Below are 11382 nucleotides of genomic sequence, written 5' to 3'. Positions count from 1 at the left end.
ACCTATATCTTTGTTATGGAGAACCACATGTACTTTGAATTTCCCATGATAGAAGAGGGCGCTAATATGCATGTGCGAAGCAAATTTCACAGATCATACTTGTTGCACACGCAAGTTATATAAGTGTTTCAAATGTACCCCTGTACCAACTGTACCCGGTCTACCCTACTTGCAAAATATACTTGAACTTTACTTGTAAAGCAGACTCGTTACTATAAACATGAACATGTACATTTTAATAGGCTACTCTATCAAAAGAGTAAACAAAACTAAGCCAAGCATATTTAGAATACTTTATACTTTTTATTAAAAGAATCTTGATCAAAAGATTAAATAAAAGTGTTGTTGAGAGTGTTCCAATACCCACACTTAAAATAAACTTTTCTGACACGATTTAATTATTAATAATTAAATAAAACATTTTACACAAATTATCTAATTAAATTAATTTACACTACAAAGTTGCATGTGAGTTCCTGACCATGATGAATGATGAGATACACTTCAAACACCGTTCTGAAATGTACATTTAGTGTGCATTAATAGCCATGAGATTTGCCACTTTTCAAACCTGGGACAGTCTTGCACACTTACTTCCTGTCAAGTGCAGATATTCTCAAGTGGCCAAGACCACAAGTGGGTACTGGAACAGGTCCATACTTTGGTCTATACTGTATATTTGCTAGTATACCAAAGTATACTTAAGGTAGACTTAAATACTTACTTGGAAAATATACTTGAACTTTACTTTTTTGTAAGGGTCATTTATAAAAGTAGCACACTGCATGTCAGTGGAAGACTGACATCCAGTGGACATTTCAGTATGTGAGTTTACAGACTTACAGACACGCCTGCTTTGCACACGTCTCTCAAACACAGAACCAGGAAACTCAGTTACGAGAAACTGAACTGATGTGCTGTTGAGCTGTTGTTAGTGTCTCTATGTTGCTGTAGGTGCAGTGAAATGGCTGAAGCTAGTGTTTTTTCATTGGAGCAGTTCATCTGTCCAGTGTGTCTGGATCTCCTGAAGGATCCAGTGACCATTCCCTGTGGACACAGTTACTGTATGAGCTGCATTACAGACTGCTGGGATCAAGAGGATCAGAAGAGAGTCTACAGCTGCCCTCAGTGCAGAAAGACCTTCAGTCCAAGACCTGCCTTAAGTAAAAACACCATGCTGGCTGAAGTGGTGGAGAAACTGAAGAAGACCAAACTAAAAGCTGCTGTTCCTGCTGGATCTGGAGACGTGGAGTGTGACATCTGTACTGGAAGAAAACACAAAGCTGTCAAGTCCTGTCTGGTGTGTCTGGAGTCTTACTGTCAAACTCATTTTGAGCGTCATGAAGAGTTTCGCTCAGGAAAGCGACACAAAGTGACTGATGCCACTGGACGACTGCAGCAGATGATCTGCCATCAACATGATAAACTTCTGGAGGTTTTCTGTCGTACTGACCAGCAATGTGTTTGTATGTTGTGTGCAATGGATGAACATAAAAACCATGAGACTGTATCAACTGCAGCAGAGAGGACAGAGAAAGAGGTATGAACTGAAACAACACATTGATGTATTAATGCTGACACTTCAAGTGTTTCTCCTCACTGCAGTATCCAGCTGTATCATTATTGCATCATGTGATCTTCACTCCCATTGAGAGTTACTACATGACAACTCTGTGCATTGCATTGCGTTCTCTGCTCTAATTGAACATTGCTGTCACTGCTTTGTTATTGTTGTCCATGTCTGCTTCACATTAATTCATGACTGCAGAAAAGGAAAATAATAATTATATATGACCCTTCTTGTGAAAGGACTTCATGTCTAACCTAAATTCAAATAATGATCTTACATCTCTTGAGAAATGCTGTAAAGACATTTTTTTAATTCAACAGGCGACTATTTACATGATGATTTTGATACTTTTATGTAATAAGTCTTGAGTTTGCTGGGGGTTTTTTCTTTCTTTTTTTTTTCTTCTCCAGAAACACTTGAAGGAGACACAGAGTGAAATCCAGCAGAGAATCCAGCAGAGACAGAAAGATCTTGAGCAGCTGAGAGCGGCTGTGGAGTCTCATAAGGTGAGTTTGGAGAAGAAGAGAAGTTTGAGACTCAGTTTGACTCTCCTCTTTCAGTCCCACTGAAGCCGCTGTGTCTCTCAGTCTGTGTCTCTAAGAGCTGATTGTGATGTGTGTGTAACAGCGCTCTGCACAGACAGCAGTGGAGGACAGTGAGAGGATCTTTACTGAGCTCATCCGCTCCATTGAGAGAAGCCGCTCTGAGGTGACACAGCGGATCAGAGATCAGGAAAAGGCTGCAGTGAGTCGAGCTGAAGAACAAATGGAGCGACTGGAGCAGGAGATTGATGATCTGAAGAGGAGAAACACTGAGCTGGAGCAGCTTTCACACACAGATGATCACATCCATTTCCTCCAGGTAACAGAGATCTAGAAAAAAAAAACAGTCTTATATTAACTGACATTGATGATTTGAAGCACAATGACTGACTGATTGATTTTTTTTTTTTTTTTTTTTTTTTATTTTACTTCATTGGAATAGTACGAAACTTGGTAAAGGTTTTGGCACTTGCTATGTGAACACAAAAGACTTATCACACTTGTACTCTTGTATAAAAATTATAATCTTGTAAATGGAAATTAATGGGGAACTAATTTTATCAAGATGAAACCTAAACATCAATTTAAGCTCATTTGAGATATTAACCACAAATTGGAAGCAACTTAGATGTTTGGCTTTGATTTATGGCTTTAGAGTAAAATACGTTTTGGAAAATATGCATTACATATAAACTTTGAAAGTAGTATTTTTTGTGCATTTTTTCATAAAAAATAAACTTTTTATTATTTAAACTTTTTTAAAATGTATTTTTTCTTTACTTTTTTTCTACTTCAGCAGCAATCTGTTACACGGAATGAGATGCGAGAGGCGAGCGGATCCATCTGCGAGCTTTTATTAAAGGGGCGAGACAAAAACATGGTCGTACAGGCAGGGTCAAACAGGAGCAAACGGGTATAACACAGGCAAAACGTAGAGAATAATCCAATAAACGAGAAAGAGTCCAAAGGGGCAGGCAGGCGAATGGTCGAAAACGGGGAGCCAGGTGAGGGAATCAAAAAACACAAGGAAAATAGGAAACGCTAACAATGGAAATACAACAATAACAATCCGTGACTTGCATGGGGAAAGACGGGGGCTTTATAGTGACGCTGATTGGTCACATGCGATGACGCAATCAGCGTGAAGGATACTGGGAGATGTAGTCCGGGGTGTAAAGCAACAGTCAGTGTGAGATAAGGTGAGAGTGACCTCTGGTGGTGAGCGGACCGCGGAACATCGACCAGATTCGTGACATAGCCCCCCCCAAGGAGCGGCTTCCAGACGCTCGAAGGGAACAACAGTCCAGGGGAGCGGTGGGGCGGGAGCGAGACAGGGCGAGGGCTGGAGGGCCAGGTCCATGTGGAGGGCCCAGTGATTGAGGCAGGACCGACAGAGCAGGTACCCTCCAGGGCGGAGGCGGAGCAGGAGCCCTCCAGGGCAGAGCCAGAGGCGGAGCAGGAGGCGCAGGAGCCCTCCAGGGCAGAGCCGGAGGTGGAGCAGGAGGCGCAGGAGCCCTCCAGGGCGGAGCCGGAGCAGAAGCCCTCCAGGGGGGAGGCGGAGCAGGAGCCCTCCAGGGCTGAGCAGGAACCCGCATAATGGACTGGGACCTGGGGAGAACAGGGACAGAGGAGGCAGACAGAATAAGGGGAGAAGCAGAGAGACCAAAGGATAACGCCGCCTCCCTAGGAGGATCTACAGCCGAAGCTGACACCTCAGGAGGCATTGGCGCGGCTTCTCCGTCAGGGAAGGCCTCTGGAGCTGACTCGTGGTCAGACGGGGTCTCTGGAGCAGACTTGAGACCAGACGGGACCTCTGGAGCAGACTTGAGACCAGACGGGACCTCTGGAGCAGACTTGAGACCAGACGGGACCTCTGGAGCAGACTTGAGACCAGACGGGACCTCTGGAGCAGACCTGAGACCAAACGGGACCTCTGGAGCAGGCTTGAGACCAGACGGGAGCTCTGGAGCAGGCTTGAGACCAGACGGGGGCTCTGGAGCAGGCTTGAGACCAGACGGGAGCTCTGGAGCAGGCTTGAGATCTGACATGATCTCAGGGGCGGACTCGTGAACAGACCTGACCTCAGGGGCGGACCTGTGAACAGACGTGACCTCCGGGGCGGACTTGTGAACAGACGTGACCTTCGGAGTGTAGTGTGCGGCCCACATACTGAGAATGGTGATCGCCATCACACTGGCCGACATGATGTGACTTGACTCTGGGCGGTCAGACGAGACGTGACCTGACTCTGGGCGGTCAGACGAGACGTGACCTGACTCTGGGCGGTCAGACGAGACGTGACCTGACTCTGGGCGGTCAGACGAGACGTGACCTGACTCTGGGCGGTCAGATGAGGCGTGACCTGACTCTGGGCAGTCAGATGAGGCGTGACCTGACTCTGGGCAGTCAGATGAGGCGTGATGGGGCTCTGAGCCGTCGGGCAGGACGTGACTTGGGCCATCAGGTGGGACGTGACTTGACTCTGGGCCGTCAGGCAGGACATGGTGAAACTCTGGACAGATAGACGAGACTTGACGGGGCTCTGGAAGGTCAAACGAGACGTGACTTGGCTCTGGAGCAGCAGCAATAACTTCATTTGGCTCATGAAGATCAGCTGTGGTTTGACTTGATTCGTGGAGATTGGCTGTGACTTGACTTGATTTGTGAAGATCAGTAGTGAACTGCTTTGACTCATGGAGATCAGCGGTGACTTGACTTGGCTCATGGAGATCAATGACTTTACTTGACTCAGGAACCACGGCTGTTACCTTGCTTGACTCAGGAACCACGGCTATGACGTTGCTTGATGCAGGAACGACCGCCTTGACGTTGCTTGACGCAGGAACGACCGCCTTGACGTTGCTGGACTTGGAAGCTTGACTGGACTTGGAAGCTACAGCTTTGGCTTGACCTGACTCTGGAGACACGGCTGTAACTTGACTTGACCTAGTATGAACAGCTGCTGTAATGTGACTTGACTCGTGGAGAACAGGAGTGACTTGGCTTGACTCGAGGAGAACGGCAGCTGTGTTTTGACTTGACTCTGTGTCTTGACTTGACTCTGTGTCTTGACCTGACTTGGAAGCCTGACTTGACCCAGGGGTAGCCGCCGCGGCGTGAAGGAGAGCCACTTTAGCTGCCCATACCATCATTAGGGGTGTGTCCAGCACGTGGGCCATCATGACCACAGGTGGCGTCCGGGTCCTGACCACAGGTTCTGGAATGGCGGCCATATTGTGGAGTGGCTTGGAGACGGCGGCCATCTTGTGCAGTGGCTTGGAGACGGCGGCCATCTTGTGCAGTGGCTCTGGCGTGGCAACCATCTTGTGCAGTGGCTCTGGCGTGGCAGCCATCTTGTGCAGTGGCTCTGGCGTGGCAGCCATCTTGTGCAGTGGCTCAGGAAAGATGGCTGTAACTTGACTTGCGACAGGGACTGTCACCGCCATTACTCTGACACGGCCGCCATTTCCCGTGCGATCCAGACGGAAAACGTGTTTGTGCAAAGTCCATAAATTCCGCGAGTGATGAACGCGGACCCTCACGTCTCAGCCTCGCCCTTAAAGGCTGGTTTACGCCATCGCAAAAGATTTCAATGATAGTACAGTCCGGGAGAGTGGAATAATTGGCGATGGCCAGAAACTCACGGATATACTGTTCTAGTGTGTGTGGTCCTTGTTTGATCCTGAAAAGAATTCTGTCAGTGTCCATGTCGAATGAATGTCTGGGGTGAAAGCTGCTGGATCCTGTGTTGACGGATTGTTCTGTTACGCGGAATGAGAGGTGAGAGGCGAGCGGATCCATCTGCAAGCTTTTATTAAAGGGGCGAGACAAAAAACATGGTCGTACAGGCAGGGTCAAACAGGAGCAAACGGGTATAACACAGGCAAAACGTAGAGAATAATCCAATAAACGAGAAAGAGTCCAAAGGGGCAGGCGGCGAACGGTTGAAAACGGGGAGCCTGGCGAGGGAATCAAAAAACACAAGGAACAAGGAACAAGGAACAGGGAAACTAGGAAACGCTAACAATGGAAATACAACAATAACAATCCGTGACTTGCATGGGGAAAGACCGGGGCTTTATAGTGACGCTGATTGGTCACATGCGATGACACAATCAGCGTGAAGGATACTGGGAGATGTAGTCCGGGGTGTAAAGCAACAATCAGTGTGAGATAAGGTGAGAGTGACCTCTGGTGGTGAGCGGACCACAGAACATCGACCAGATTCGTGACACAATCAGTCAAGAATCTTCTAAAAAAAAAAAAAAAAAACATTCGAGATTTATGAAAGTTTCATTCAGAATTTAATTTTCAGTTCTATACTTAAACAGTGGTTAACAGGTAATTAATTATAACAACAGCATATATATAATTTCTAAAATCTAACCTAACCTAAAAACACAACATACTCAATAAAAAAATTATTTCCTCATATCCTCTTTATGATGCGTCATGAGACAGTGAATCTTTATTCACATATCATTATTTAATTTAGTTTTTAAGCGGGGAGCTAAACATTGCATTAGTGAGTAATTATTTGTTTAAAAAGCAGTTTGTTTTTTTTTTTTTTTTTTTTTTTTTTTGTAATTGTCAAAGCAGTCATGTTTGGAAGTTGGAACAAGAGACTGTGTGAACTTCTGAAATGTTTCTCTCACTGTATATACTATTTCTTCTAATATTTTCAGATTTGTTTCTGGTTTATTCATTTTTATTCCTGTAGAGTGTTCTGTCTCTCTCAGCTCCTCCTGAATCTACAGAAAACATCAGTGTCAGTTTTCTCTTTTCTTTTGATGGTGTGAGAGAATCTGTCAGTCAGCTGAGACACAAACTGGAGGATTTCTGCAAAGAACTGATGAAAAAGATATCTGGTAAAATATTAGACATTCATCTGTTCTCTATAATGACCCTAGTAAAAAACAAAAGTAATATAGTTAAAATATATATATTTTTATATTAGTTCAAATCTATTAAGATATTTACTGGCATATACCTTGGGACTTCCCGATATACAAATTATGATTAAACTTTATTTGGAGTACTAAACTACTATCTACTTGTGCACAATGCACATTTTGTAATATTAAGCCTAAAATGTCACTATTGATAAGGATTGCATGATATTTGAATAATATTGGTCTTTAAATGCAATATTTGGTCTTTAAAGTATACTTGCAATATTTCCATTTTAGCACAATCAAATATACTTCAGTATATCTTTAGTTGCATTTCAACACTACTTCTGCACAGTTAAAGTGAATTAAGCAAAAAAAAAAAAAAAATGTTGTTCCAATTTAGCAGACTTACCACCCAGTTTCACAGACAAGGTATAAAGGGGTCATCAGATGCAAAGTTCACTTTTTCATGTTGTTTGAACATATAATATCCTCTTTTTCAAATCGACCCGTTCTCAGATGCCTGTCAGTGTGCCGTCAGACCAACAGAGGCCGGTCCCACAATAGTTGATTGACCTGAGCGTCAGACCGTCAGACCAGAGCGTTTTGCATCTGAACTCTTCATAGGGTATAACATATCTTTTTAAATGAGATTTACACAGTTTATATCTGTTATTTTCACAGACACTCAGAGTAACATTGTTCCCAGAATCAAAGAGGACTTCCTACAATGTAAGTCACTACTAAACACAATGACACTGACTAACATAATTATTCAAGAAAATGTATTTCTTGTAAAAAAAAATATATATATATATAAATACATAATAATAATAAAAAATAAATAAAAATTGATTAGTGTTCACTGTCATGTTTACATTATTATTAACAAGATGTTTCCTGGGAGGTTAATAAAAAGCAATCCCCTCTCTCCTTCCCATTGTTTTCTGTCTTGTCTATACTGTCCTGTCCAGTAAAGGCATAAAAGATCACACAGAGAACATTTTAAAAAGTAATCCAATACAGATGACTTATTAATTCTTTATAATCCTGAATTTATTTAATAAATGAATTTGTTATTCTAATTATAGGACTCAGAACAGAACAAATTCAAACTTGTGTACAGTTTAAAATTCATAACTCCTGTTTTTCTCCATCAGATTCCCATCAGTTCACGCTGGATGTAAACACTGTGCATAAACTCCTCAGTCTCTCTAATTGGAAGGAAGAGGTGTTTTTCACTAGCAAACTCCAGCCGTATCCTGATCATCCAGACAGATTTGATGTTTATCCTCAGGTGTTGTGTAGAGAGAGTGTGAGTGGATGCTGTTACTGGGAGGTTGAGTGGGGTGGGAATGGAAGGAGTGGTGGTGTAAATATATCAGTGTCATATAAGAGCATCAGCCGGAAGGGATCTGGTTATGAGTGTTTCTTTGGATATAATGATCAGTCCTGGAGTTTATTCTGCTCTGACCGCAGTTTCTCATTCTGGCACAATAACAAAGAGACTAAACTCCCTGTTCCCTCCAGCTGCGGTAGAATAGGAGTGTATGTGGATCACAGTGCAGGAACTCTGTCCTTCTACAGCGTCTCTGACACAATGAACCTCATCCACACAGTCCAGACCACATTCACTCAGCCGCTCTATCCTGGGTTTAATGTTTGGGGATCAATGAATCTCCCTGACCTACAATTATAGGTAATTCTGAGATTTAATACCAATAATGTTGTCGAATCACATCTTTGAGCTGCATTATAAATCAGCATCTATGAGATGTTATGGTATTTCAAGCAAAATAGCCCACCGTTTTTGAAAAAGGTTTGAAAGAGAGTGACAACTTGTTGTTATATATTATTTTTCCATTTAAAAAAAAAATGCCTTTGATCACTGATAAATATATGCCTTGAAAATAGTCAAGATAATATTCACAGCACTATTTGCATCACTATAGAACAGTGTATAGTACATACTCTTCAGCTCTATTTGAAGTGTTACTGTATGTGTTCAGATTCTACACACACATACTTGTATATGTGGTTTACAGGGACTCTCCATAAGCATAATGGTTTTCCTGTATTTTCTATCCCCTTGCCCAAACCCTACACCTAAACCTAACTCTCACACAAAACTACTAGTTTTTTTTTTAAATTTCCAAAACACAGTTTAGTATGTTTTTTTTGAGGACACATCAAGAATTCTTATACACCATGTTTACATTGTATACACCATACGTTATATATACCATTTCAGTATGTAAAGTTCAGCCCTATATTGGTCTAATTTACAATTGTTAAAATGGGGTCAGATTATACTGTGTGAGGTTGTGGAGTGTTTAAAAAGATGAGACAGTCAACAGTTTTAAAAGTGAAAATCAAATGTGTATTTACAATATTCACAGGGAACTTAAAACAACACAACAAAACGAAACACAGGGAGCTATAAGGGAAGATGATAATGAGCTAAATGAGAACCCGGTGAGAGCCGAAGAGCTAACAAGCAAGAAAACAAGGGGGGAGAATAACCACGCGGACAACGAGCACATGGTGAGCTGTCAAAACAAAGACACAAAACACAACACAGCACAAACACAACAGCAAAGACACAGGTGATCAGACCCGAGACCCGACAAAGAGTGAAAATGAAGCAGTTCAGAGGTCATTACATTGAAATTATGGTTCTGTGGACAGGCCCCTCCCTGGATCTTATCCCATAAAGAACTTGTGGTCAATCCTCAAAAAGCAAGAATGGATTAGTCATTAGTCAGGATTTGGCCCATAAGCTGATATCCAGCATCCCAGAGTGAACTGCAGAAGTTATGAAGAGGAGTATTCATAACTTCTACCCAAATTTCTATTCTGTAAATATGGACTCTTATGAAAATGGACACACATATATTGAATGTTTTTACCAATAAAAGCTTTTAAAGCTTAAAAGTTTAAATGCTTATCATTGTTTTGCAGTGTACACCATAAATGTGGGGGAGAAAAAATAAATCTACAAATACTGAAGCAGCAAAATTAGAGAAACACAAAATTTATGTCACTACTTTTGGCCGTGGATGTACAGTACTGAAAAAGTTAATTAGCAATGTATAGGTAATATTGTAATATAATTGCAATAGTAAATAAAAAAATAAGATGTAAACTAGTTGTATACATGTTTACTACTTTAATATTAAAAATATAATTTTATCAACTAGAAAGTGGGCCAATTTACTCAAGAACTATTGAAATACTACACACACAAGTATAATATACTAGTGCATTGATGTTAGTGTACTTACTGTGAAGTATAGACCAGGTACAGTTGGTACACTTCTTGCTTTTTTCGTTACCAATCCAAAACTAGGGACTGGAAATAAGTGATTTTTTAAATAATTATTAGCATCCATAAGTAGGTCATATTTGTCACAGTTAGCTCATAAACACAAGAAGCTTTTTAGTTTTTTAGTTTAGTAGGAACAGTACCCGAGTACAGTTGAGACACCCATGCGTAATGCTGTAAAGCTGCCTAACCAATTCACTGCAAATGTAAAATACCTTTAAAAATGAGAATTTAACTGTTTTTATTTCCATTCAGTATTTTATTTGATTATTTGTTTAGTTTAAAGTAGTTCATTTGAAAAACATTGTACAGTAATGGCAAACAGTGATACAATATTTAATTTCAGTCCATTATTTTAATAGTAACAGTTGAAATTTTGAGTACAGTAAACAGTAAAACACATTGAACAATTGCAAACAGCAATAATAAAACAGATTAAATGGAAACAATAACCTAATAAATATAATAACAATAAATATAATAAATAAATGATACATTGTGTCTCAGCTATACCTCACAAAGTACATTGCATGACACAATGTCATGCAATATGTCAGTTTTTAAAGCACAGATTAAGGTTTATGAAAATGTAAGTTAACTTTAACAGTCATGTAAGGATGAGAATCTATTCATTGTGGCAGTGACATGGTGAAATGAAAAACTTACCTTGAACTTAAAGTTTCGCCTATATCTTTGGTATGGGGAATACCAAATACCGCATGTACTTCAAATTTCCCATGATAGAAGAGGGCGCTAATATGCATGTGTGAAGCAAATTTCACACATCAGACTTGTTGCACACGCAAGTTATATAAGGTGCTTCAAATGTACCCCTGTACTAACTGTACCCGGTCTACCCTACTTAGAAAATATACTTGAACTTTACTTATGCAAAGCAGACTTGTTACTATAAACATGAACATGTACATTTTAATAGGCTACTCTATCAAAAGAGTAAACAAAACTAAGCCAAGCATATTTAGAATACATTATACTTTTTTTATTAAATGCATCTTGATCAAAATATTAAAAGTATTGTTGAGCCTGTTCCAA

The 11382-nt window shown here is 41.0% G+C and overlaps 1 protein-coding gene across 1 annotated transcript; it reads left to right on the top strand.

The window, feature by feature from the left end:
• The first annotated feature begins 874 nt into the window (after positions 1-874).
• Positions 875-10040, top strand: LOC127160385 (tripartite motif-containing protein 16-like). Its single transcript, XM_051103028.1, has 6 exons — positions 875-1540; positions 1981-2076; positions 2198-2431; positions 6833-6980; positions 7689-7736; positions 8165-10040. The coding sequence occupies exons 1-6, from the start codon at positions 965-967 to the stop codon at positions 8701-8703; spliced, it is 1641 nt and encodes a 546-aa protein (XP_050958985.1). The 5' UTR covers positions 875-964; the 3' UTR covers positions 8704-10040.
• Positions 10041-11382: the final 1342 nt, after the last annotated feature.

Source organism: Labeo rohita, unplaced genomic scaffold (genome assembly GCF_022985175.1).
Source record: "Labeo rohita strain BAU-BD-2019 unplaced genomic scaffold, IGBB_LRoh.1.0 scaffold_341, whole genome shotgun sequence".
Classification (NCBI taxonomy): Eukaryota; Metazoa; Chordata; class Actinopteri; order Cypriniformes; family Cyprinidae; genus Labeo; species Labeo rohita.
Note: the sequence above shows the minus strand (reverse complement) of the source record. Positions and strands in the feature narration are given on the sequence as shown.